The sequence below is a fragment of the Castor canadensis genome, chromosome 14 (assembly GCF_047511655.1).
Source record: "Castor canadensis chromosome 14, mCasCan1.hap1v2, whole genome shotgun sequence".
Taxonomy (NCBI): domain Eukaryota; kingdom Metazoa; phylum Chordata; class Mammalia; order Rodentia; family Castoridae; genus Castor; species Castor canadensis.
In genome coordinates, this window is record NC_133399.1 from 4,603,835 (window position 1) to 4,630,190 (window position 26,356).

General features: G+C 39.5%; 2 protein-coding genes and 1 pseudogene across 2 annotated transcripts in view; all 3 read right to left on the reverse strand.

Moving 5' to 3' along the window:
* LOC109702864 (uncharacterized) overlaps positions 1 to 24,061 on the reverse strand; it is a 260,263-nt gene extending 236,202 nt beyond the window's left edge. Inside the window, exon 1 of the mRNA XM_074053692.1 lies at positions 23,948 to 24,061. Coding sequence (XP_073909793.1) covers positions 23,948 to 24,028 — 81 coding nt within the window. The 5' untranslated portion in view covers positions 24,029 to 24,061. The remainder of the gene's footprint in view (positions 1 to 23,947) is intronic.
* Positions 1,950 to 7,984, reverse strand: LOC141416623 (E3 ubiquitin-protein ligase KCMF1 pseudogene; annotated as a pseudogene).
* A 442-nt stretch (positions 24,062 to 24,503) lies between the features above and the next one.
* Positions 24,504 to 26,356, reverse strand: part of LOC109701914 (uncharacterized) — a 51,533-nt gene continuing 49,680 nt past the window's right edge. The window contains exons 3-4 of the mRNA XM_074053701.1: positions 26,125 to 26,176; positions 24,504 to 25,485 (exon numbers count right to left, since the gene is read on the reverse strand). Of these exons, the coding sequence (XP_073909802.1) occupies positions 24,507 to 25,485; positions 26,125 to 26,176 (1,031 nt within the window). The 3' untranslated portion in view covers positions 24,504 to 24,506. The remainder of the gene's footprint in view (positions 25,486 to 26,124; positions 26,177 to 26,356) is intronic.

The window sequence follows — 26,356 nt, forward strand, 5'->3', positions numbered from 1 at the left end:
TCTCTCTCTTTTTATTGTCACCCCACTGTCTATGTATTATCCAATTATATTAAAATAAATTCTTGCTAAAACTTTCACCTTGTGAGACTCCTGAGATTTTGCATGCAAATTGGGAAGCTGTGGGAATCCCCTCATCCTTCCCAAAGTGACACTCACAGAGACCTATTTAGACCACTTGTGCAGGCAGCAATTATTTGAAGGCAGCAAGGAAAATAGACTGCCCAGGGAGCTATACTGAGGTTAATGGGGAAGCTATGGTGAAAATTTACTCCCATGGACAGAGGTGTGGTCAGGCTGACTCTCTGGGCGGCTCATTGCCTTTGGAAGGCTGCCTTCCACGTTGTGCATGATGAGAAGGGGTATTGGGGATTTTACATAACATCATGAAAAGAATTAAGTCACATACTTCTACTTCAGATTTCTGAGTAAAAGGACAGAAGGACTTCCCCACATACAGAAGAAAAAAGTAAAAAATTAAAACCAACAACACTTCCAGACTCTGAGAATTAGGATGAGTAGACCATAACTTGTGCATAGACCAAAGGCAAAAGAGGCACTGCAGAAAAGCACTAACTTCCTTAACCAGAAATCCATAAGAACAAAGGTCAGGAAATTAAATTGTCCCTGAAGAAAGGCTGAAGGCAAAAAGTAATCAAGTTTGAAAGCCAAAATCTCCAAGGGCCTGGATTTTTTTTTTTGTGAAAAACCTCAGGCAGTGTACTCATTTTACAAAGAACATCTGGAAAATGACTAAGGTAGAATCAAAAGGTTGTAGGCAACCATTCTATAGAAACAGGAAAATGTGAAAACAAGGTATGAAGAAGATAACATCTATAAACACTTAGCAACTAACAAAAGGATTATATAGAAATTAAGAAGAGGTATGTAAAACAAGTTCAATGAAACCATTACTGTAGGTGTTTGATTGTGAACTAGGAAAGAAGAGCAAGAATCAGCATGAGAAGAAAATGATAAAGATTTATGCAGCCTGAAGAGAAAGAAAAAAGTGTAAAGAAAAAAGAAAAGTGTAAAGAAAAAAGTGTCACCAATGTCTGAATTGTATAAATTGTTAACCAGAGTTCTCTAGTGAGGAGAAAAAAGAAGCTATGAACTTAGAAAACATAAATAAAACTATGTTAGAAAATTTAAAATGGGTGTAGTAGAAATAAAAGAATGGTGCAGAATGGATAGACAGGGAGGTGGCTCTTATTCCAGCACAAGGTTTACTGTGGAGAAGTGGCCCTGCAGAGGGAGACCTCAAAAGGAGAGCTGGGCTCCACCTCTGCTTACAAACTGAGGGTAGATAAAGGAGGTGGGTGCAGAAGCCTCAGGAAGGTCACTGGATGGGACAATCCTCCATGACCCTCTGAGGTGGATGTCTATCTTTCTTTAGGGCTGAGTGGAGAGGTTTTGATAGTCACCTTCAATGGGGAGGGGGGCAGTTCCACCATGACTTCTTTTTGTTCACCCTAACATTCCTTCCCTTTGATATACAAAAGGGAATGGGTCACCATGTTCCTCTATCTCCTCCCTCCTAAAGTCAAAAGGGTGTCAAGGTTTGTTAAGGGGAGAGGGTATGGTCAGGGTCCTCTTGCTTCATATGACTGTAGTGGCCCTTTTGGAGGACTAGAACTGAGCTGTTCTGTTTACAAGTAGTGTCCTGTACAAAAGCTTGGAGCCTCTGGGAAACAAATTGAGGAAGTGTTTGAAGAAGACCAGGTCACAATGGGAAAAATTAAGGGGTTTTAGCAGATAGAAGACCCATGGCATCCACTTACCCCAGGAAGACAACTGTTCCCAACTGTCCATTCTTCATTGTTAGAGATTGGCAGCATGTTCCCAATGCTTCTTAGTGGCATCATTAACAATCCTGGAGTGGTTGACATAAAAGCATTCTTCACATAAAAACAGCACTCTTAAGACAAGGTTTTGAGTAGCAACCTGTGTGAAGAAATGAAGGCTTTAGGAGATAAAATGAGACATGCAGTTAAATGCATATGGGCCAATGGCAATCAGCATGAGAAGGAAAAACCAAGGGAATTTAGTGCAGACATTGGCTTTAGGTTAAAGTAGACAAAAGAACTGGGGACATGGGACAAAGGCATGCATAGTATATGGTTCTGAACAAAGGTGTAGCCTGATTGGCCACCATCTCAGCCCCTGTTCTGGCAGATGTTCCAGAGTTGTTATCTGGATGGTGTTCCATCTCAGCAGTTTAAGTCTAAGTCATCATTACTTTTTCTTTAACTCTAACACTAGAAACATCTTAATCAAATAGAATACAGCATAGTTAAAAGTCAGAATACTCCCAGTTGAATACACTGTGTATGGGAAAGTAATTCCATGAGCATGTACTACTAAAAACCATTATCCATGCTGGTAAATGAAAATCCCTCACTGAGCTTTTCTAAGATGTCCCATGATGGAGGGGAAGTATCAGGAAAGTCAGGTGGGAATCAATGACAGTTAATACCTGCTTGGCCAAATTATAAGCAAGAAAGGATGTTTAGAAGAATTCAGCTTACCTGGCATCCATTTTTAGCTCTGTCTGGACTAAAGATGATAACCTGACAACTTAAAAATGCTGCAGAATTTCAATAGACAACAGTTAAAAGTTTTTAAAAGAGCCATCAAAAGCAAATATCTCAAAGGCTGTGTCAATTGAAAAATGCGTACTTGGTAGAATCCATTTTGGGATTACAAATGCTCCAAAGAAAGACCCAGACTGCAAATGACAAGACTTAGAACAGCCAAGGTTAAAGTACTGTAAAGTACTTTGGAGATTGTGAGAATACTTAGTTATTTCCATTACAGAGAGCATTTTTAGGAAAGTAGTTATTACTGACAGCATTATAACAGCAGCATTAAATATTCCTTATTACAATTAGGAACACATGAACACAAGCTTGCAAAAGTCTGGCATCATTAACTTTAGCTCTCTTACAATTAAGGGGGACAATGGCTATTTTATATACACACAATAACAATTATTTGGCTAAGACAACTATAGGCCAGTTTTAAGTAGCAGGATTGCCAAAATGGTAGAATTTTTCTGAACGTTACTGATTACACACTGTTAAAATTTCATTAACCATTTTATATGCCAAATATATAGATGTCATGCTTTTGGATAAAAGGGAAAATTAGCTGGTCCTTCTAGATATTCTTACATTTTATACTTTGCAAATGTTTGCAAAATATTTATGTAAATTCCAGACACAGAACACAGTTAAAAGGTGATCATTTAAGAGAAATTTACATGAAAAATACTTAAGTGAACTCTGGTTTAGTAGTGTTTCAAAGCTTTACAAAATCAAAAGAAAACAAAAGTAATTACTTCAATAAAATCTTCCCCACAATGTTTTTTTAGACATCTTACACAGAGAAGAAGAATATTAAGGTAGTCTTGTTATTTTATGAACATAGAGAATCAAGTTTAGTTTAACATGACCCTAGAATATATTTTAGTTGTGAGTGAGTAAACAGGATGAACTGTAGCCTTCTTGGCCATCATGTGTGCAACAGAATGTAAATTATACCACACACCAAAATAAACTTGCAATTTTATGAACCTTTTATTTAGAGCAGGCAGATCCCAAAGTTTGCTCTTTTTTTCTGGTCCATCAAAGATTTTCTTAATTGTCACAAATTGCACCCTGACAAGACCAAAACCCTGAATGCAAATGCAAACAGCTGAAAACATACATGCAAAGTAATCCTGCTAAATAGAGGTGATCAAAGAACTCCTCCTCACCATCCTTTCTGTTCCCATTACACTTAGATGTCTTTCCTTTCTAAACACACAAGATAAGCACACACTTTTGTTTCTTCCTTGTTCTACCTCAAATTCATTTGATTGCTTGATCCACTGAAACAGAACACTTACAAAGCAAACTTTCCTAGGGAAATTCACTCAACTCTCCAGGTCTGAAGTCAGACCTGGTGGCTCAGCAGGGGTGAAGCTCAATGGTAGAGAATTTGACTGTAGCAGAACTGGTGGCTCAGGCTGAGCCAGCACAAGAAACTCTTCTCCATTGTCACCTGAAATTGTCTGACCTCAGGTGAAAGGAACTCTGGTCCAGGAGCTGATTTTGGCCCCTCCTTTGTCCCTCCTCTCCCATCTTCTTTCTTCTCCTATTTTCTCCTCCCTAGAACAAACAGCCTTTCTCTACATTACCTTGAGATTCCTGAAAACCATGCTGATGGAATTGTCTCAACTCTGTGTCCCTATATTCATGTTCTGATACAATTTGCATTTCCTTTTGGAAAATGATGTCTAGACACAGGCCAAGGTGAACATCAATCAGGTCAGGGAAGGCACCAACCACAAAACTTTTTCACTTCCCCAGTGTCCCCTTCCACTTGAACCCCAAGTGTATCACCTATGCAGTGAGTTGTGCAGTGTGGATTACCTCTAAATTTAAGGTTTTACTAGAGCATTAAAAAGCAACTGCATGGGCTCTTGTGGATTCAAGATCCTCTCCCCAAACGTTTAGATAATTCAGGGCTGTCAATTCTGTCCTCAGGAGATTGGAAGGAGCTGGGAACCCAAGGACCACAGAGTCTCCTATCAGGAAAAAATGACTTTTCTGCCAGGAACCATGATGCCTGCCAGGCTTAAATGAGAGGGCTCCAGCCCTGTGCCAGTCTCCCTGCAGATAGAGGGCAGGATGACAGGGTCCTGCCCACCCACCCTGCACCACACCTAAACAGACAAGTCTAAGTGCCACACGGGTGACAACTGGGACCTAAGTCTCTTCAGCTGGTGTGGAGAGGCACTGGTCCATGATGGCTACTTCAGGCTGGTTCCAAACGCATCATGTTCCAGGGAGTGTGGATGAAGGTCACAATGCTACCATTTCTGTCTTCTGCCATGACTGTGGTTCCACCCTCTACCCTGGCCAGCACACAGATCACCAGGGAGTGCAGAGTTGATTTCAGAATAACCTGAGAGATCCTGAATATGGCTGGTGCCAGAAAGGCATTTCTCAGGATTATTCAATTCTTCCACTCACCAAATTCTGATTGGGAAGTTTATATAGTTCCCTCCCTCCAGAACTTTTCATTGCCTAGTGAACCAGGGACCTGGGTTACAGGAGAAATTGTGCCCTCATTAGTAAATTGCCAGGACCAGATACATGATTCCAGCCACAGAGTTTAGGAGATCTGACCTTCTCCCTGAATGCTATCCAGCCCAGCCTGGTGATTCATGGTATTTAAGGAGATCCTGCTCCTGCTTTTCCAAATGAACACTGTTTCTTCCACCTGGAAATGGACCAGGGGTCTGCTGAGAGAATTCCACACTCAGTGTTCAAGGAGCTGACCCATGATCTCACAGAATGAGCAGTGCTTAGGGCAGGCCAGTGTTTGACTCAATGAAACAGGAAAAAAGGCCTGGTGCTTTCTCACTTTAGTAAGTTGGTATCAGTCACTTAACTCTATGAAAAAGTGTTTCTCAACACTTAATCTCAGAATTTGAATCTCCCAATTGAAACCCAAGAATGTAAGCACAAACCAGGGAACACAATTTTTAAGGACAAGACTGTAGATTTCATACCAATACTTTACAAAGGATTCAAGACTGAAGATTAAAAATAATTGTAAACACCCACAGCACTATTCTACCCCCAAAATCAAAAAGAATTTTGAAACAGTTCAGACAAACACATTGATTGACCCCAGGTTAAAATGAAAACTCACATTCAGAAGGCACAGCATATTCTCAAGCTTGGGACTCAGACAGAATATGAAGACTGAAATGGTGGCACAAAAAGCAAAGTCAAAAATTTCATTCTGATTAGACAAATCCTTTGGACTGTTTGCTCCTCCAAAGAAAGCACAGTCCTGTTCTGCCTCATTCTTGAGATACCTAAGGATGTTACAGTTGGTGCTCGACTGCTAGTACAACCCCTCTTTCAATTAGACCACCTCCTGCTATATCTGCAATTCACTTTTGAACATATGGTCTAGACACAGGCCAGGACACCAAAAATTATGTCAGAGAGCAGAATCCTCAAATCCTCCACACCTTCCCAATATTTCACCTTCTGCATGAACTTCAAATGCACATGCATTACCTTTCCTGTGAGTTAGGCAATGTGAAGATAGCTATAATTTAGTGATATACGTTAACCCTAAAAGACAAGGTATAGAGACCCTAGACCTGACAGTCTGTTTTCAAACATTTAGCAGATTCAGGGCAATCAGCTTTGCCCCAAAAATATTAGAGGAAGTGGGGACACCAAAGGACCACACCTTCTCCCTTGCAGGAACCCAGAACTGGTTCCTTGTTGGGGACTAGGCATGGATCCTGGACTGGGAAATAATGGAGCTTGTGGAGACTCTCCATAGTAGGAGCTTGCAAAGTCTCTCCTAACATCTTTTTTCCCAGTACCTGGTGCTTTGTCCCATGTTTCCCACATCTGCTTTTTGTTTTGTTTTGTTTTTTAACCATCCAAGCAGTTTTTATTCATTAATATTCATAAATACACACAGCAGCTTCATTAGAGATTTCAATTTTCCTCTTCAGTTTGAATGTGGAGTATTAGGAGAGCCTTTTGCATGTCAAGGTACAGGAAGCAGAGATCACCCTGCACTGCTACCTACATTTACCTGGTAGAAGTAAAAATTAGTTAAGTGGAAATGATTATCATATATATTTTCTCTCTTCCTTTTGAATGTACACAATGTAACAAGAGTGACAGACCTGAAATTACAATCACCAAACAAACCCAGGATAATTGTTTTCCACTTTCATTGGCAAATACAGCACAGAGGACATTGTCTGGGAACTGGGAGGTCATCAAAGAGGAGGTGGTGGAGGTTCATTTCCTTTATTACTCTCTTTTAAATTTAGGTTTTCTAAAGCAACACCTAAAGGCATAATATCTACACAGCCCATAGCACCAAAATCTGCTATTTCCCCTGTTCATCCTCGTCTGAGGACGACCTTTCTTCACGCACTAAAGTGGACAGAAGGAGCTCTTGGACAAACAGGCTGAGGTCTGCACGCTCGCTTTCCATGGACTGGCGCTCTGTTTCAGACATTTTAGGATCATTCAACCTTGTTAAAAGAAACTGGGAATTCTGGAGCGTTTGCTGACTGCTTTCTGTATTTGCTGTGTTGGTTGTTGCTGTGGACTGTGTGATTGTAGTGGTGACGCTGCTTGTGTTAGTGCGCCGGGTTGCCTTGCATGCTGCCTGGGCATGCTGCCGTTCTAGTTGCAGCTGCATTTGCAGTTGTTGTAACTGAGAAGCAGAAGGGCCAGAAGAATTAAACTGTCCTCCAGCAGAACGTCTCACTCCTGATAACTGAGATAAAAGCTCAGATATAGGATCCATGGCTTCCCTATTGCTTGGAGAATATGAACTCAGAGAAGAAGAAAGTCCAGCAGTAGAACTGCTAGTAAAGTGCATGTTTGATCTGCGAGCATGGGGACCTCCTAATCCCCGGCCAGGGTGAAACATTCCACGTACATGTCGACCACCACTAGATTCATCTAAATCTCTAGGGGCTCTGTGTTCAAGTATAAGATGAGCTGTAAAGCCATATGTGACATGACTAGGATCGCCTCCAGCTAACGCTGCACATATTGGACAAATCACTTCTGTTGATGTTTCTGCATGTTCAAAAGTAACATGTTCTTGACAAGATGTCTCCATATAGCCCATTTTTCCACAATAGAGACAAGTAAAAGACTGTGGCTGCTCTGCAGAGAAAGCTTCCCCATCGTAGTACAAATCCAAATCTACCCTTGTTCATATGCACTGCATTGGGTGGTCAGTTGTATGCCTTGTTGCTGTCGCACCACTTTCATAACAAGATGCACAAAGATCGTAATCATAGCAAATTAAACACATATCTGCGACCTCGAAAATTTCCTTTTAAACATGCATCACAGCTGACACCTTCATGTCGGGACATCCTAGTTCAGAGGGTGGCGGCACGGCCCCGCGGGGCTCCCGGCAGCGGCACTACGCTCCACAAATCCCACTCCTCCCCACCCCCGGCCTGCCGCCCCCCCCCCCCGCCCTCTGCTACATCTGCTTGAACAAAATAGCTTGCTATCTATGCAAACCAGCTCCCTGATGCAAAACTAGATAAACTATCAGAACTGTTAGGAAACACCTTGATGCCAGATTGATGAATACTTATAGATAAGGTGTACTGCATGCCTTGATGATTTTCAAATCAGATGTGTTGTAATTAAGCTTCTATAGCCTTAGGAAAAGAGTCCACCAGACCCCATTCCTTTTTACCTTAGATCAAAGAATTGTTGAAGCTTGATTTTACCTGATTCATTTCCTTGTACTGATCTATAAAAGAAACACTCTGGCTCACGGAGATGTTCACATTTCCCACCAGGAACGTGTAGTCCTCCCAATCCAAGTTTTCTGTTTTATGTCACTGTGTCTATATGTCTGTGTTTCTTTATTTCTCATTCCCCATCGCTTCTAGTCTGGTTCAACAGCTCCAAACACTGGTCATGGCAAGTGGCCCCCAATCTTGGGGACTAACTATGGGAGGACTCATCTGAGAAGGCTAGGGAACACTCTCCAAAGGACATGTCCACAAGTAAGATAATGTAAGGGGAGAGCTTAATATTGAATATAGTCAGGAGAAATAAATATGGGACAAATTAGATCTAAGAAAAGAGATCCCTATGTACAGATGCTTAAAGCTATGCTTAAAACTAGAGGTATTAAAGTTAAGTCTCTTCAACTTGTACAGTTTTTTTACTTTGTTCATTACACTTGTCCCTGGTTTCCTAAAGAAGGGACAGTTAATTTAGAAACCTGGCAAAGTTAGGAGAAAGCTTAAGAAACCGCTAAATGGCGGAAGGAGCTAAGGACATGCCAATTTTTACCTTTGCTATGTGCACACAAATTGGAAACTGCTTAGACACAACTCCAATTCATAAAATAAAAATTAGGTCCTCTGAATCCAAAGCGGGAGGGTATAAAAGATCAGGAAATGGCAGTCACCACAGCTTTTCCCAATTTCAGCTGTCACTGCCTTCAGTCCCTATGGCTCCTCTAGTGGAAGCCTGCTGCCTTTTTTCAAACTTAATCCAGCCCCCACTGACATGGATTCTGAGAACGGATCTGAGTCAGAAGACAATAATGAGGAAGATTATCAGGATGTTCTGCCTCAACCTTTCAAAAAATCACTTCCAAGTATATCCTTTAAAAAGAGTCCATTACAACATGCATGGGATCCAGCACAATAGTCAGGGGACGACACTTCTGGTTTTAATATATACCCAGTTTTTGAACAAACTGATCCAGCTGCAGGGGAGCCTCAGAGGGATTATGAACCCACTCCATTTAAAACTTTAAAAGAACTCAAGGAAGATTGTACTATGTACAGGGCTACAGCTCCATTTACACAGCAACTGTTGAACAGCATTGCTGCTGGCTCTGCTTCCCTCCTGACGATTGGATGGCTGTTGCTAAAGCTTGTCTTAGACCTGGACATTATTTATTATGGAAAACTAGCTAAAATGAAATAGGTAAAGAACAAGCCACCTGCAGTGTTAATCATGGAATACCAATCACTGCAGATATGTTCCTAGGTCAAGGGGACCATACAGGCTTGCAAAGTCAATTAAATTATCCCCCACTAGCATATGACCAAAGGGGTATCACTGCCACCAGAGCGTGGAAAGAGCTTCCCACTAAAGGAGATAAGACCCAAGAAATTACTAAACTACATCAAGTTCCTGAGGAGACTTTTCAAGACTTTGTGGCTTGCCTATTACATCATATGTGTAGAACTGTTGGGGAACCTGAACTGGGTACTCTCCTTGTAAAACAAATAGCCTTTGAAAATGCTAACAAACATTGTAAGGAAGCTCTCAGACCTTATAGAAAAATGGCTTCCTTACAAGACATGATTCAGCTTTGTTCAGATATAGACGAAGGCTACACTCAGGGAATGGCATTAGCAGCCATTCTGAAGGAACCCTTACGCCCTTCAAAAGGAGGTGTCTGTTCTAATTGTAAAAAAAAGTCATTTTGCTAAAGAATGTCATAAAGGCAAATGCGCCACCTGCTGGATCCTTTGGACAAGGACAACCCCCCCCCCCCCAGGAATATGTCCTTGTTTCAAACATGGCCATCACTGGGCTAATGAGTGTCACTCACAACCTGATATAGAAGGGCGAATATTACAAAGGCAGCAGAGAAACTCATGGGGGCCCTGGTCCCCTTAAACAGGAAGGACACTCACCATCTTCCAGAAAAGACCAGTGGGGTCACCATTACAGACCTCATTTGTGCCGCCCCTGGAAGGGCAGGACTACATCTCAATCCCTCCCCTCCTGAGATGGGAACTCAGGCAATCCTTACAGGAGTCTATGGGCCATTACCAGAAGGGACAATAGGATTAATTTGGGGAAGAAATAATATGACATTAAAGGGTCTGCAAATACATCCTGGAGTTGTTGATCAAAATTTTACGGGAAAACTTACAATTCTTGTTCAAGCTCCTCAGACTTTTGTGGCTGATGCTCCCACAGACAAGATGGCACAGTTGGTAATCCTTCCCAATGTAAGGGTAGGAAAAGTGCTCACGGACACCCCACAGGGAGAAAAAGGGTTTGGTCATTCCGATCATGTTTAGTGGGTACGAGTCGCTTCTGACTGTCCCGAGAAGGCTCTATTTTTAAACGGCAACCGGTTTATGGGATTGTTAGATACCGGAGCGGATGTTTCCATAATTACAGAGTGACATTGCCATCCACACAGCCTTGTGTTCAGACTACAGCAGATTTAAAAGGGGTTGGCTCTGCTACAGCTCCTTTACGCGGTGCTTGCGCCATCTCTTGGCATGATGAGAAGGGACATTCTGGCATCTTTTTACCATGTGTGCTAAAAGATTTGCCAGTAAATTTATTGGGAAGAGATGTTTTACAGGAAATGAGAGCTGTTTTATATAGCCCACGTGCTCAGGTTTCATATATGATATTACAACAGGGTTTTGATCCTTGTAAGGGCCTAGGAAAGAGTCAACAGAGAATAAAGGAACCCATCTCTTCTATGCCCTGTCCTCCTCATATGGGATTGGGATATGAGACATCTCCTACACATTGTTTTAGAGGAGACCCTGATTAATAACTCCCCCCACCCCACTTCACACATATAGATGTCTCATAATACATGGAATACTCCTTTTTATGTCATTAAGAAAAAATCAGGCAAATGCTGTTTCCTACAGGATCTAAGAGCTATTAGTAAAATTATGCAACAAATGGGATCTTTACAACCTGGGCTTCCTTCACCCACCACCATTCCCCTACAAAATTATCTTTATATTATTAATTCAAAGGGTTAGTTGTTTTTTTTTTTACCATTCCATTACATAAGGAAGATAGAGACAAATTTGCTTTTTCTGTACCCAAGCCTAATCACCAGGCTCCTTGTAAATGTTACCATTGGAAAGCTTTGCCTCAGGGAATGACAAACAGCACTACTGTGTTGGAGCCTTTAAGACAAAAATTTAATCAAGCTTATATTTTTTCATTATATGGATGATATTTTACATAGCCATCCTGATTTAGATATCCTGCAAAATCTATTAGCTCATGTGCTTAAACAATTGCCAAAATGGGGCCTTACTGTAGCTCCAAAAAAGGTACAAAAAGAATCTCCCTTTTCATATTTGGGACAGCTTATTGAGGGATGTACTGTCCACCCCCCAAAAATAGAAATCTGTAAACATAATTTAAAAACTTTAAATGATTTTCAAAAATTATTAGGTGATATGAATTGGCTGTGTCCTGCCTTAAAACTTACTACCTATGAAGTGGTAAAATTTTACAGGGAGACACTCAACTACCAATTCCTAGATATGTTACACCACAGGGTCCTATGGCCCTGGTTAAGGCTGAACAAGCTATTCATAACTCTCAGAGAACTTGTGTTTATTATTATCAACCAGTTCAACTTCTTCTTTTAACTACTCAAGTCTACCCACAGGAGTTCTTTGGCAGTCTCAGTGAGTACTACAGTGGTTACATTTGCCTCTCTTCCATGCTAGGATCATCACTCCTTACCATAATGTGGTAGCAAAATTAATAGCCATGGGACATTTTTACACTGTACAACTGCTAGGACTAGACCCATCCCTTATTATTGTCCCATTTACCGAGGAACAACAGGCTTGGTTATGGTGTACTGATACCATGTGGCAAAATACATTAGCTAACTTTACAGGACAGCCTGGAGAACATTTACCTTCCTCTAAACATCTTAATTTTGCTTCTCAGCATGCTTTTATAATTCCTCACAATATCTGAGAGGATCCCATGCCTCAGGCTCTTGTGATTTTTACTGATGCTTCAGGTTCTGGAAATGCTTCTTACTTTTCCTGTCAAGGACAAAAGGAGGTACAAACAGGTTTTTCCACTGCTCATCATGGTGAGTTTCCAGCAGTTATATTGACTTGTCAGGACTTTGCTCATGTTCCTTTCAATTTGTACACAGACAATGCGTATGTATGCAGTGTGGTCAAAACTATTGAAACCGCCTATATAGAACACACCAAACATGAACAACTGTTTCATCTCTTCCATGAATTAAGGGCTTCCTTACAGAAACACCAACATCCCTATTTTGTGGGCCATTGGCAGAGGGCAATTGCCAGGCTGATGCCTTGGTTTCTCCACTAATTTTACAGGTGGATATCTCCTCACCAGTGAACCAGACCATACAAAGTCATTCACACTTCCACCAAAACTCCAGAGTTCTTCATAAACATTTTCATATCACCCAAGAACAAGCTCATTAAATTGTTAAATGGTGTTCAAGTTGTGCTCCTCATTTGCCTGTGCCCTCTGAGGGAGTTAATCCTCCTGGTCTCAGCCCTCTAACACTATGGCAGATGGATGTTACTCACATTCCATTTTTTGGACGACAGCATTGTCCATGTTTTATTGATACTTTCTCTGGTATTGTTTTTGCCTCTCAAAGATCAGGGAAAAGACACGCCATGTCATAGATCACTGTTTGGCCACCTATTTGGTGAAGGGCAAGCTGCTCCATATTAAAACTGAAAATGGCCCAGGCTATACATCTACAGCCTTCAAGGGTTTTTGTTCCTCCTACCAAATTCTTCATACCACAGGTATACCCTACAATCCACAAGGCCAAGCTATAGTGCAACGAGCTTACCAAACTTTAAAACTTCAATTACAAAGACAAGAAGAGGGAGAAATCTCCCTGGCTACACAAATTAACAAAGTTCCTTTTACTTTAAAGTTTTTAAATTGCTCTCAATCTGGCTTTACTCCAGCTTAAAAACATTGGGAACAGAGTAACAAACAATATTTGCCACAGGTATTGTGGAAAGATGTAAAGAGTGGGGCCTGGCAAGGCCCTAGGCTGATCTTGCTATGGGGCCAAGGCCATGCTTATGTCTTTCCTGAAGGTGCAGAGCCCCAATTTGGTATTCTTATGGTTTGTGAAGACCCATGGAACCCATCAGTCATCAGATGCATAAGTTCCACCTGACGGAGGAGGAGGGGCGCCTAAGCCTGCTTAAAACCAAACCTACAGAGATCCTGTCACTGAAAGTGATAAGGAACCTCCCTTACCAGTCCTACAAGAGACAACATCATTATATTGATAAACACAGTAAAACAACCCTGGGATCTACTCAACCCCAACTTAGGGTCAAATAAAATGCTTGGTGAATATGGCCAAGAATGTAATTAAGGGATGGGGACAGGAGAAAACTCCTGCTGTTCTCCTGCTAGCTATGATTGGCATCATTAGTCAATAGGTAAATGCTGCAGAAGCTGAGAACTAAGTACATTGGGCTTTTGTGCCTCATAAACCTATGCATCGTGGGGTTACTTGGAAATGTCCATCTATATCAGTTTTTACTAATGACTCTGAGCTGGTTTGAGGTCACTCCAATGGACACCTGGTTCCTACTTTCACTAAGTATAATTTTAAGGACAAGCCATTGCCTTACCTATATGTTTGGGAAATGTGCCTCATTATCTTCCTCTCACACCTATGTGGAAAAGTGCTCTGTTATGGAAAGGTACTCAGTTTCTTGATAAAAAAACTAGAATTTTTTTGGCTTTATTGTCACTGAGCCATGTAATGCTACACATTAACATTTTCCCTGCTGTCATGACAAACACAATCCCTGGCACCCCGTAAGGGAGCCTCATGGGAAAAATATATATTTGCTTCTCCAATGGGTATTAATGTTAGTCTTACAAGCTTGTGTTCAACATTCTTTTGCTTTATTGGCTGGATCAATTAACATTTCAAAAAATGGAATGATTTTTGATATCTCTTGTTCTAACTGCAATTTAACTTCCTGTGTAGACAATTAGATAAATGGCAGCCTACTTATAGTAAAACAAAGCCACTCTATCTTGGTACCTACAAACTTAACAGGACCATGATATCATGATAGAAGACTACAGGTTGTCAAAGAAATAAAATCAGAAAAAAGATTTGTAGGGCTCTTGATAGCAGGCATTGTAGCAGCTATCACTGCAAAGGCCAACTTGACTACTGCTACAGTAACCCTCTCCCAAAGTATTCAAAATGCTCATTACATTAATACCTTAACACAAAATGTCAGTTATGCCTTTCAACAAGTTGCTATAGATGAAAAAAAAATGATACCCATTTAAATTCTCTACAAGCTGCTTTGCAGTCCATGGGAGATGAAGTTCAAATGCTGAAATTCCATCAAGACTTATTTTGCCATGCAGGGTTACAACATACTTGTGTCATGGTATCTTGGGAAAATAATAATGGTTCCTTTAACTTGCAAGCCTTAAGACAGCAAATTTTTTCTACTCAGTGAGGACATGATCAGTTGGCTGCTCCTGTAGATATAGCAAAAGCTCTCTTAGATGAATTACAAGGATTTAACCCTTTAAATTCTCTGAAACATTCCTTCTGGTATTTCATTGGTATTAAATTACTAATGATCTGTTGTGTTTGTTTACTTTCACTTGCAGTTCAAAGAAGCAGAAAATGACTCCTTGGATTAGAGGTAAAAATACATTGTAAGAATTTAATAATTAATATAGGGGGAGATGTTGGGGACTAGTCATGGACCTTGGGCTGGGAAATAATGCAGCATGCAGAGACTCTCCAGAGTAGGAGCTTGCAAAGCCTCTCCTACCTTCTGTTTTCCCAGTACCTGGTGCTTTGACATGTTTCCCACATTTGCTTGATGAAAATAGCTTGCTGTCTCTGCATACTACCTCCCTGATGCAAAACTAGATAAAACACCAGTACTGTAAGGAAACTTCTTGATGCCAGATTGATCAATACTTATAAATAAGGTGTACTGCATGCCTTGATTTCCAAATCAGACGTGTTGTAATTAAGCTTCTATAGCCTTAGGAAAATTAGCCCAACACACCCCATTCCTTTTACCTTAGATCAAAGAATTGTTGAAGTTTCATTTTACCTGACTCATTTCCTTGTACTGACCTATAAAATAAACACTCTGGCTTGCATAGGTACTCTCTTTTCCCACCAGGAATGTGTAGTTCTCCTGATTCCAGCTTTCTGTTTTATGTCAGTGTGTCTATATGTCTGTGAGTCTTTGTCATTCCCCATTGCTCCTAGTCAGGTTCAGCAGCTCATCATGCAGGTCTCAGCAGTTACTAGGCGAGGCGAGGTGAGGACTGACTGGACCAGGAAGAAACTCCTGGTTTTGCAATCTTGCATGTTCCCTGATCAAAAACTATCAGATTCATCACCTTTGGGCAATGTGTGTAGCACCTCCTCATTAGATTGGCAGCTGAGGGGCAGAAGGAAGCCTACAGGGAGAATTATGTCCTGGTGTGATCAGGTTTAGCTTGATAAGAGATATTGATGTGTATGTACCTTCTGTCTAGACTATAGAGATACATTAATTCAGTGGGAACATGCCTGCTTGGTAATATTTTAATAGTAGAGATATCATAATGCACTGTCATAGAAACCATGCTTAGTGTACTCTGCTGCTTTATGTCTCATTGTTAATGGAACATTCAGGAAATTCAGTATTGTAACTCTGCCAATACTTCTGCCTAGAGAAAGGCCTGTTGCCACTTCTGTCTTCAGTGAATTTTTTGTCCCCAAGGAAGGCAGTATATAATATTTTTCTAACATATTGAGTTGGTGTAGTATATCCTTCGTTGTCCAAATATTCATGTTGCTTTGGTATTTTGAGTTGATGCCATTCATAATGTATGGAAAAGTTTGACACAGTTACCTAAATTGGATCATTCTATGTACATGCAGGATTTAGAGCATTCCAACTGTACTGCTTGTGGATATGGGTGATTTTGTTCTTTGCTTTGTGTGATTTTTTTTCACTAATGTACACATTAACTTAAAAAAATAAAGGTTATTTAAAAAACCTTAAAAATATAAATATAATTGTGTCATTCTCTCAGCCTGGGTTTCTCAGACTTGTCATCATTGACACAAATTATACTGTGTCCACAACAACCTGAAGGTAAAAGGAAATTAGTGGAATGATTTATCCTTAAAATTGAAATCCTCATAAATAGCTGTCATTACCCTGACTTCCCAATCTTTTCTGTGCTAGAAAAGGAGCATAGAACCAACACTCATCACATTATTCTGTTTACAATCTCAGATATTCCACACACATATTCCAAATGTCCATTTCTTGTTTCAAAACTGATTATGCAGAATAGTCTGCATATATCCTTAAAATGATAGGTAAATAGTCTTGAAGTGAAATTTCACGAATCTCAAAGTGAGTCAGCAGAAAATTCACACTTTAGAGTCACCATATACCACAATGAAGTTGTGGACTAGTGGTTCATGTCTGCATTTATAGTTACTCAGGAGGAACCTAGTCTGGGCAAATAGTTCACAAGACCTATCTAAAAAATCCAGCATGCAAACAATACTGGCAGAGTGGCTCAGTTGGTAGAGCACCTGCCAAAGCACATTGAAGTCCTGAGTTCAAACACCAGCACTACCAGAAGTAAACAAAATCCAAAAAGATCACAGTGAGCCTCCAGTCATTAATAACTCTAAACCTACATATTTGGGAGACTAAGATGAGGAGAATAGCAGTCAACATCAGCACTAGGAAATAGTTTGTGAGACCACTATCTCAAAAATTACCAGAGGAAAATGTACTGTGGATATGGGTCAAGTGGTTGAACACCTGCTTTGTAAGTACAAAGCTCTGAGTTCAAACCCTAGCTTAAAAAAATAAAACAAAGACACAAGCAAGATCAGAACACTGATTATGCTAATAATCATCCATGTTAATCTCCTAATTTCTTTCTACTCATATTTTCTCCTTTCCTTTAAAAAGCAACACTTTTTTGTCTTAAGGCAGATGCATATCTTACCTTTGGGGATTTCCCCATAGTGTAATCAGCATTTCCTTATAAACAATGTCTAGAATCAACCTGTGGACAATTGACAGTTAAGTCAGGAAGGGCAAAAACTGCTCCTTCCTCTCAGAAGTCAATCACATTCAGATGTGAATCTACATTTACAATGACCTGACAATGTATGGAATTTGTGGCAATTCAGGGATTTATGGACAGTGCTTAGAAGCATTACCTGAAGGGATAGGTCATAGACTTTAGCCTATGTTTCCCTTGAATATCAAGGATCCCAAGGGAAACCAGGTCCTATGGAGAGAAAGGAAATAAGAGGACAGCATGGCAGGATCCCAACCCCACACAAACTGTACAAATAGGAGTCACACATGGCCACCCTGCTGTCAACTCAGCCTGGGAAACATGGGTTTGGGGGAAGAATCTCCCAACAAGGGCTGCAGGGTGGAATGAAGTCACTTCATAAGACCTAGGGCAATTATTGGCTTCTCGGCTCATGGCCCAGCCCCATCTTGCAGGCAGAAGGTGACAAAAGTATCCAATAGTGAAATCAGAGCATGTTTCATTTTCTAAGTTTAACAAGCTGAGACCCATTTACTTCAGGTCTCCTGATGTCAACATTCATTTAATCCTGATCTTACAGGTATACTGTGTTCCGATGATAATAAAAGATTCAGGAATTATTTCAGATAGCTGATGAGATGTCTCTTCACTGAAATTCACCTCGTTTTCCTTCCCTTAATGTATTTCCCAGCCATATTAGGTGTGCAGCAGATACTGGCACTATTTTCCTAGAACACATGTATATATCAAGAAACTTTATTACAAGCAAAAAACCCTGTGATCTCTGCCAGAAGGTAGAGTAGCAAGCAGGGCAGAGAGAGGGTTGTACTTCCTTTGGGGGACAATTTTGGAGTTTGAACTCAGGGATTCACTCTTTCTAGGCAGATGCTCTACTATTTGAGCATATTTAAAGTGGCTTTTTAACAAGATATGAAATAGTATCTTGGTTTTTAATCTACCATGTCTTTTACATCATGTATTTAGGTAATTCAAAATTAAAGGGATAGTGGATATAGATGGAATTCTAGTACTGTACTTGTAAATATTTCCATTGGTTGGTTGTACATGTTTTTGTGGTTTCAAATTTCCTCTGTATCTTTATCTTCTCTATTTTTCTCTAATACTGGGATTTGAACTCATGGCCTCAGACTTAAAGCAGGCATTCTACCACTTGAGCCATTCCATTATCCCTTTTTCTGTTGGTCATTTTTGATGTAGCCATGTTGAATGAGGCTTATTTCAACCTATGATTCTCCTGAGTATTTAGGATTATAGGAGTGGACTACAAGTCCCTGGCACTGCCTTCTCATTTTCATTGGGCTTTCTCTATATTCTATTTTGTTTTCATTGTTATATCAAATATATGCTTCCTATTTTTTATTTTTCATTTTCCTACACTTTGCAATGTATATTTACAGCTTATGTCAATGCACTTTCCCTATTTTGATTCAGATGTGTTTTTGCTTGTATATGTGTATTATGAGTTGATCCCAATGCCTCATAACTGCTAGATGAGTCTTACAGTGGTGTGATAAATTGCATAGAATTTTTATTCTGAGACAAGATCTCAATAAGTGGGTCTTTTGCCACTGGTGATATTTTGGCCAGTGCCTCCACAATAGCTGGGATATTACATGTGTACCACTACAACTGAGCACTTTGTCCACCTTTTTTTATGCTGTCATTTGAGTCCAGGCAATGCATTTGGCAGGCAGGCACTCTACCCCTTGAGGCACACTCCAGGCCTTTTGTCCACAGTGAAATAACATTATTCAAGTGCAGGGGCAATGCAGGTATCTTGGAATGCTCCTGAGTCCTCCCTGCCACCTCTATGCAGTTACTCTCATTCATTATTTTCCTTATCAGTAACTACTAATGGGCTGCTGGAGTGACCAAAGTGGTTAAGTGCCTTCATAGGAAGCATAAGGCCTTGAGTGCAAACCCCAGTAAAACAGAAAACAAAACACACGAACTCAGTACAGTGTTGATATTTTTCATTTTGGGCATGTATGTGTGATAAAAAATGTGAATAAAGATGAGATTTTGGGGCCTGGTTGTGTGGCTTAACTGTTAGGCCACATGCCTATCAAGTGTGAGGTATGGGCATAACACCAGTATAATCAATGGAGAAAAAGATTTAGTATACCTTCATTTAATTTTTTTAGCACTCTTTGAGTGCTTTTTATTTATAATCACCTTTTTCGCCCCCAGAATCTTACAATAATTTTTCTCAATGCAGGTGATTATTCTCTCCTTCAGAATGAATAAAGTTGTCCACTGATGAGGTCTTCAGTTAGGCAGAGCTGTCTAAGGAAAATATTCTCAATACCTACATCCTCTTTTTATGTGTTGGATTAGAATTGTGGCTCAAGCACTAGCATACCTGCTTTGCAACTGAAAGTCCTAATTTGAAACCCCAGTCCCACCAAATAAAAATTTGAAATACCTCTTTAATGAAGACACTGAAGAACATCAGTCATAAGATGATTTTGTAAAGGATGGCAAAAGTGAAGTGACTGAAATCATATTCATGGGTGCAAAGCAAAGGAAAACATCAATTTTGGGGGGTGAAAATTACAGCATGGTGAAAGGTATTAGTCAAAGCACATAGTTTGAAGAAGCCATGGGCAAAAATGGGAAACCAGACCTGAAATATTACTAAGACCATGAAAGGGCTGGAGCCTGGCTCATATAATTTTGTCTGCTTAGGGAGAACAAACTGTGTTTAACAGGCATTACTGTCAAAATAAATGAATAAAAGTTACACTCTGTTGTGAATGGGCAGAACTGTGATGTGAGGATGCCCTGTCAAAGCAACATATGTTTAATTAGTCCTTCAGCCCAATTGGATGAAGTGTTTCTGGAATGTGTGATGGAGGTCACTAAGGGCTTTTTGTTTGTTTTGTGTGGGTATTTTTGTTTGTTCTTTGTTTTCTGAAGTAACTGGGAATCAATTTCACCTAGGCCCACTCCACCAGCAATTTTTTTCAGTGATGGGATGTTTCAAGACAGGGTCTCATAAACTATTTGCCTAGGGTTTGTTTCAAACCACAACCATCTTGAACTCTGCCTCCTGAGTAACTAAGATAACAGACATGAGCCACGAGCCCTTGCTTACAGAAGATTTGTATGGCAATGATTCTTTTGAGCAAAAAGGAAATTTCAGTGATCATGGTGGTTTTGGTGGAACCTATGCTAATGGTTGGTATATGGCAGTAGGGATGGCTACAGATAATTTGGTAATTAAGGAAGCAATTTTAGCAGTGGTAAGTTATAACAATAAATTGCCAAATTTTGGACCCATGCATTGGAGAAAATTGGAGGCAGAAGTTCTGGCCCTTATGGTGCTTGAGCCAATATTTTGGAAAATCATGAAACTAAAGTTGCTGTGGTGGATCTAGAAATAGAAGGCAATGTGGCAGGGGCTGAAGGTTCTACTTACTGCCAAGAAACAAATTTTAGCAGGGAATGAGCACCAGAAAAAGCAATGCAGAAGCTGCAGTTTATTATAAATTTGTGAGCTCACCCTATAAAGTGGTAGCAGATCCCAACTTGTAAATGTGATGTATTTCAGGTATATTCTGATAATGGAATGAATGAAGACACCTCAACATGGCTTCCATATATAAGGTTTGTGACAGTGAATTCTCTCCTTTTTGTAAAGGTGAATAGCACTTTCACAATGGTAAATGCTGTAGGTTTTCTCTGCAGTGTGGACTTTTGTGGTAGTGAAATAAGTGAATACTTTCCCACCTTGCTTTCCTATACTTATGCCCCAATGTAACTTTGTTCATGTTTCTTAAGATCACTGGAAGTAAAAAAGTTTTTCCCACATTGCTTATATCCATAGACATTCTCTCCTGTATGAGTCCTATAAAGCCAGCATGGATATGTGAATGCTTTTGCACATTTCCCATATCCATAAGGTTTCTCTCTAGTGTGAGTTCTTTCATGAGTAGAAAGGAACTGAAGAGCTCCTCTGTGACTGTACCAGGAGGTATTAGGAAGCTTCTACATGGTTATGTACAGACCACCAAACATTTAAAAGTGATTAAGACTAATCAAAGACAACTCAGATAAAATAAAGCATAATTAACCAAGAAGTGTAGCATATTTTCTTAAAACAATTTGACTTCAATGGGTTCCAGTGTGTCATGCCCTTAATCCTAGCTTGTCAAGCAGACAGCAGTAGGATCATGGTTTAAAGTCATATCAAGTACTATCTCAAAAATCACCAGAGGCCTAGCAGAGTAGTCAAGTAGTGAAGTGAATGCCCAATAAACATGAGGCCCTGAGTTTGAATGCCAAATAGGTTAAGTTGAAAAAATTGTGATATCTAATGGGATGTGTACAATTCTCTAATTCAAACAACACATTGTAAACTATGGAACAAAATCCACTTTGCAAGCTATACTAGGGAGAATAAATGCCTTAAAGCATTTGAAATCACTGGAATTAGGAAGCAATCCCCAGATCTGGGCACAAATAGCTCACACTTTATCCTAGCTGCAGAACAGGAACAATCAGGAAGATTATATTTTGAAGGTCATTTTGTCAAATATTTTGAGAGACCCTATCTTGAATATACTTAACATACAAAAGGGCTACTGGAGGGACACATGTGATGCACTATCTGTGTAGCTAGCAAAAAGCATTGAGATCAATTCCCAGGGCCAGCAAAAAGAAAAACAAAACTCATCCTTTAGTCACACAATAAGGCCCAAATTTGTAGTTCCTTCAGAAAAATAAAGAGGTCCATATTGTAATTCCACCAGAAGTATTATGGATTAAAGACTGAAAGGTCTACATAGCAATACACTTGAAAAAATAAGGAATGAAAAGAAAGGAAGTTAGGGAGAAAGAAAGAAGAGAATAAAAAGTGACCTATAGTCTAATATTAGTAAGCAATCTTGAAACAATATTATTAAATGTGATACATTAAAATAAAGAGATTAACAAATAGATCTCAGTGGAAAGCAAATAAGTCTTCACTGGGTTTTAATGTAAAAAGAAAAGTGATTCATGGCAGAAAAAGCATCGTACAATGGTGGCCAAAACCACAATTTCTTTAAAACATAAGTACAGACAAATCCAGGGTCTACTTGAAAACAACCTTTCTCATCTCATCTGTTTTGGACGATATACAAGTTGCATTGGGAAACAAAAAGATAAAATCTGAACATATTCACAAGCATCATGTCATGTGTTTTTCATCCCAGTGTTTGGGAAACAGAGGTTGGCACAACCTAAGTTCAAAGTCAGCTGAGGATACATATCCAGTTAAAAAGTTCCCTGTCTCAAGGACATATAAAACGTAGAGACTGTTGAAAGTCACAATTAAAAATACACACAAAGGGCTTGCAAAGTGGCTGTCCTGGTAGAAAACCTGGGTAGCAAGCATGAGGCTCTGAGTCCAGATTACAGTCCCATATAAAAGACAAACTTAAGCAACTCCTCCTAGTACTTAAGCCAGTCTACTGGTGCAGGTCCCTCATGTGGCTGTCTTTATAGGCTGGCACCAAAATGAGATGCATAAAGGTTGTTCTCAGAGAAAAATTTAGATATACATAACCACAGATGTCTAAGAATGAATAAGCCAGTTGCCAGTGGCTCAGGTTTGTAATCTTAGTACTTGAGAGGCTGAGCCAGGAGGATACTGGTTGGAGGTCAGGCTCACAAATAGTTCAAAGTCCCTTGCTTCAAATTAGGAGAAAACAGACTGGATGGGATGTGTGACTTGGAAGTGGAGTCCCTTGTCCTGAAAGCACAAAGCCATGAGGCAAGGTTTCTCTTCATGTCATCTTCCATCATATCTCTGGAGGAAAGCAGGTGACATGGCATGCTTTTGCTAACAAAAGATATATAAACTGGGCAGTCTCATAAGTGCAAGAATGGAGGTGCTACATGTTGCTAAAAGGAAGCAGGATAAGTGAAGTCTTTCCCTTATTACTTGAATACATAGAGATATACTCAAGTATGACACCTTGCATGTATTTTGTTGGCAATGGGAATGAAAGAGGACATTCCCATATATGTTACATCTATAAGAATTGTCAAAGATTGCATTATTTCATTTCTGTGATGGTGAATGGATTGAATACAGACAGTTTCATTATGCTTACACCTATAGTTTTTCTATCCACTGTGAGGACTTTCATATTTAAGGTCATGGAAATGACCACAGGAAAATGGACTGGAAATGTGGTTCAATTATACAATTATTCTCTATTATTCTCTCCCTCTCTCTCTCTCTCTCTCTCTCTCTCTCTCTCTCTCTCTATATATATATATATATATATATATATTATATATATAATTAATAATATAACATATATTATATATATATATAATTCTGTATTATATATATATTATATATTATAAATAATTATATATATATATAATTCCAGCACTGGAATGTGTGAAGGCTTAGTCACATGATGCATGTGTATAGCATTGTAATCTAATGTGGATTGTGACATTGCAAAGAAGGGTACTGGAAAAGGTGGAGGCATCCCCACATTACTTACTTTGATAGGGTTTCTGACTTCATTCATGTCTTTCAAGAAGACTGGGATATGTGAATGTTTTTCCATGTCCCTATAGGACATCTTCCATGTCCCAATTGCCTATTTACATCATGAGTTCTTTTAGGTGCATGAAGGGTACCAGAACTACAGCAGGCTTTCCATATCTTTTACTTCCATTTTGTTTGTCCTGTGTGAGTTTTCTGATGACTATGAAGGATACTGGATAGAGTATAGGTTGTCTCTCATTCCTTACATTCAGAGTTTCTCTGCAGAGTGAGTTCACATTTATTAACGTCACTGGAGATTGCTTATATATACATAGCTTTTCTCCCTAGTGTAAGTTCTTTTATGTCTTTTAAACGTAGTGGGGTATGTGAACACTCTTTCCACATTCCTTACATTCATAAGATTTCTCTCTAGTGTGATTTCTGTCAAGCCTTCAAAGGTGACTGGAATGAGGGATGGCTTTCCCACATTGTGAACATCAATAGGGTTTCTCTTCAAAATGAGTTCTCTTATAAATATGAAGGCTACTGGAAGAAGTGTAGGATTTCCCAAATTACTTACATGCATAGGGTTTCTCTCCAGTGTGAGTTCTTTCATGAATACGAAGGGTACTGGAATGAGTGTAGGCTTTCCCACATTGCTTACATGTATAGGGTTTTGCTCCATTGTGAGTTCTTCTATGTTTCTGAAGATGACTGGTACGACTAAAGGCTTTCCCACATTGCTTACATCCATAAGGTTTCTCTCCAGTGTGAGTTCTTCTATGTCTCTGAAGGTGACAAGAACGAGTAAAGGCTTTCCCACATTGCTTACATCCATAGGGTTTCTCTCCAGTATGAGTTCTTTCATGTATTTGAAGGTGACTAGAACGAGTGAAAGCTTTCCCACATTGCTTACATCCATAGGGTTTCTCTCCAGTGTGAGTTCTTTTATGTATCTGAAGGTAACTGGGACAATTAAAGGCTTTGCCACATTGCTTACATCCATACGGTTTCTCTCCAGTGTGAGTTCTTCTGTGTCTCTGAAGGTGACAGGCTTGAGTAAAGGCTTTCCCACATTGCTTACATCCATAGCGTTTCTCTCCAGTATGAGTTCTTTCATGAATACGAAGGCTACTGGAAGAACTGTAGGCTTTCTCACATTGCTTACATGCATAGGGTTTCTCTCCAGTGTGAGTTCTTTCATGAATACGAAGGGTACAGGAATGAGTGTATGCTTTCCTACATTGCTTACATGCATAGGGTTTCTCTCCAGTGTGAGCATTTGTATGTTTCTGAAGGTGACAGGCTTCAGTCAAGGCTCTCCCACACTGCTTCCATCCATGAGACTTCACTACATTCTGTATCCTTTCATGGATTAGAAAAACCTTCCTATCAGTGAAGGTTTTCCCATGAGCATTATATACATACCATTTACATGGTGTTAGCGTAAGCAGAATTTCCTTGCTTACAATGTTCTCTGGAATCTGTTGAAATGATTCATCACCTTGAACATGTTGTTTATGTTCATGCAGTCTCTCTAACACTTCATATCTATAAAAACAAAAATGATTACCATTGTTATTCTATTAATGACTTATTAAGAGAAGTGATGGAGTTCATTCCTGTAAGGATTTATGAACACAAATATACTACATGTTCTGCAGCAGGACCTAAGGACAGCTATTATCAAAACAGTGGTGTTCATAAGTGTTTCTCTAATACTATTTTCATGTTAGGGGTTTGACAACAGTGAATGAGTTTTACTACATTGAAATACACTTAATGTGCTTATTGAGATGGCTTCCATTAAAAACCATTTTAAATTGTGAAATACATGGAATATGAGAAGATAGGTTGAAAAGTGTGCCAATCTATGCCAGTGCACATGATACTGCCACTCAGATGGAATTTGACATAATATCATTAAATAAATAAAACGTATTTTTATATTTTGAACAATTAGACAGTATCTTTTGTGACAGCTTTGGACACAACATGTTATGAATAATGCCACATATCAGATTCTGTATTTTCTGATACTGAATGCTTAACTTATTTTTCCAATCTTAGAGAAAATTTCCACTCATTTCAGCAATTTACAAGGGGAAGTTGTGGCTCATTTCCTTGGTTTTCAAACTTCTTGTCATGCCACATTTGATGTTAACTGTTTCTGTTATGAGTAGAAATTACCTCGTATTTCTTCTGGGATTCTTGAAGTCCTCTTCAATATTTTCATTTTCTTCTTTAGTTTGTAAGATATAGACACAGAGAAATCATTAGTAGTTAATCAATATGAAAGAACAATTTAAGATCCCAGCTATTTTCATAGCATAATATTATCATGCATGTATATGAACCATTTCTGTCCCTTCTTAAACACACCATAAGGCAACACAAGAATGAGCCAGAACAGTAATACATA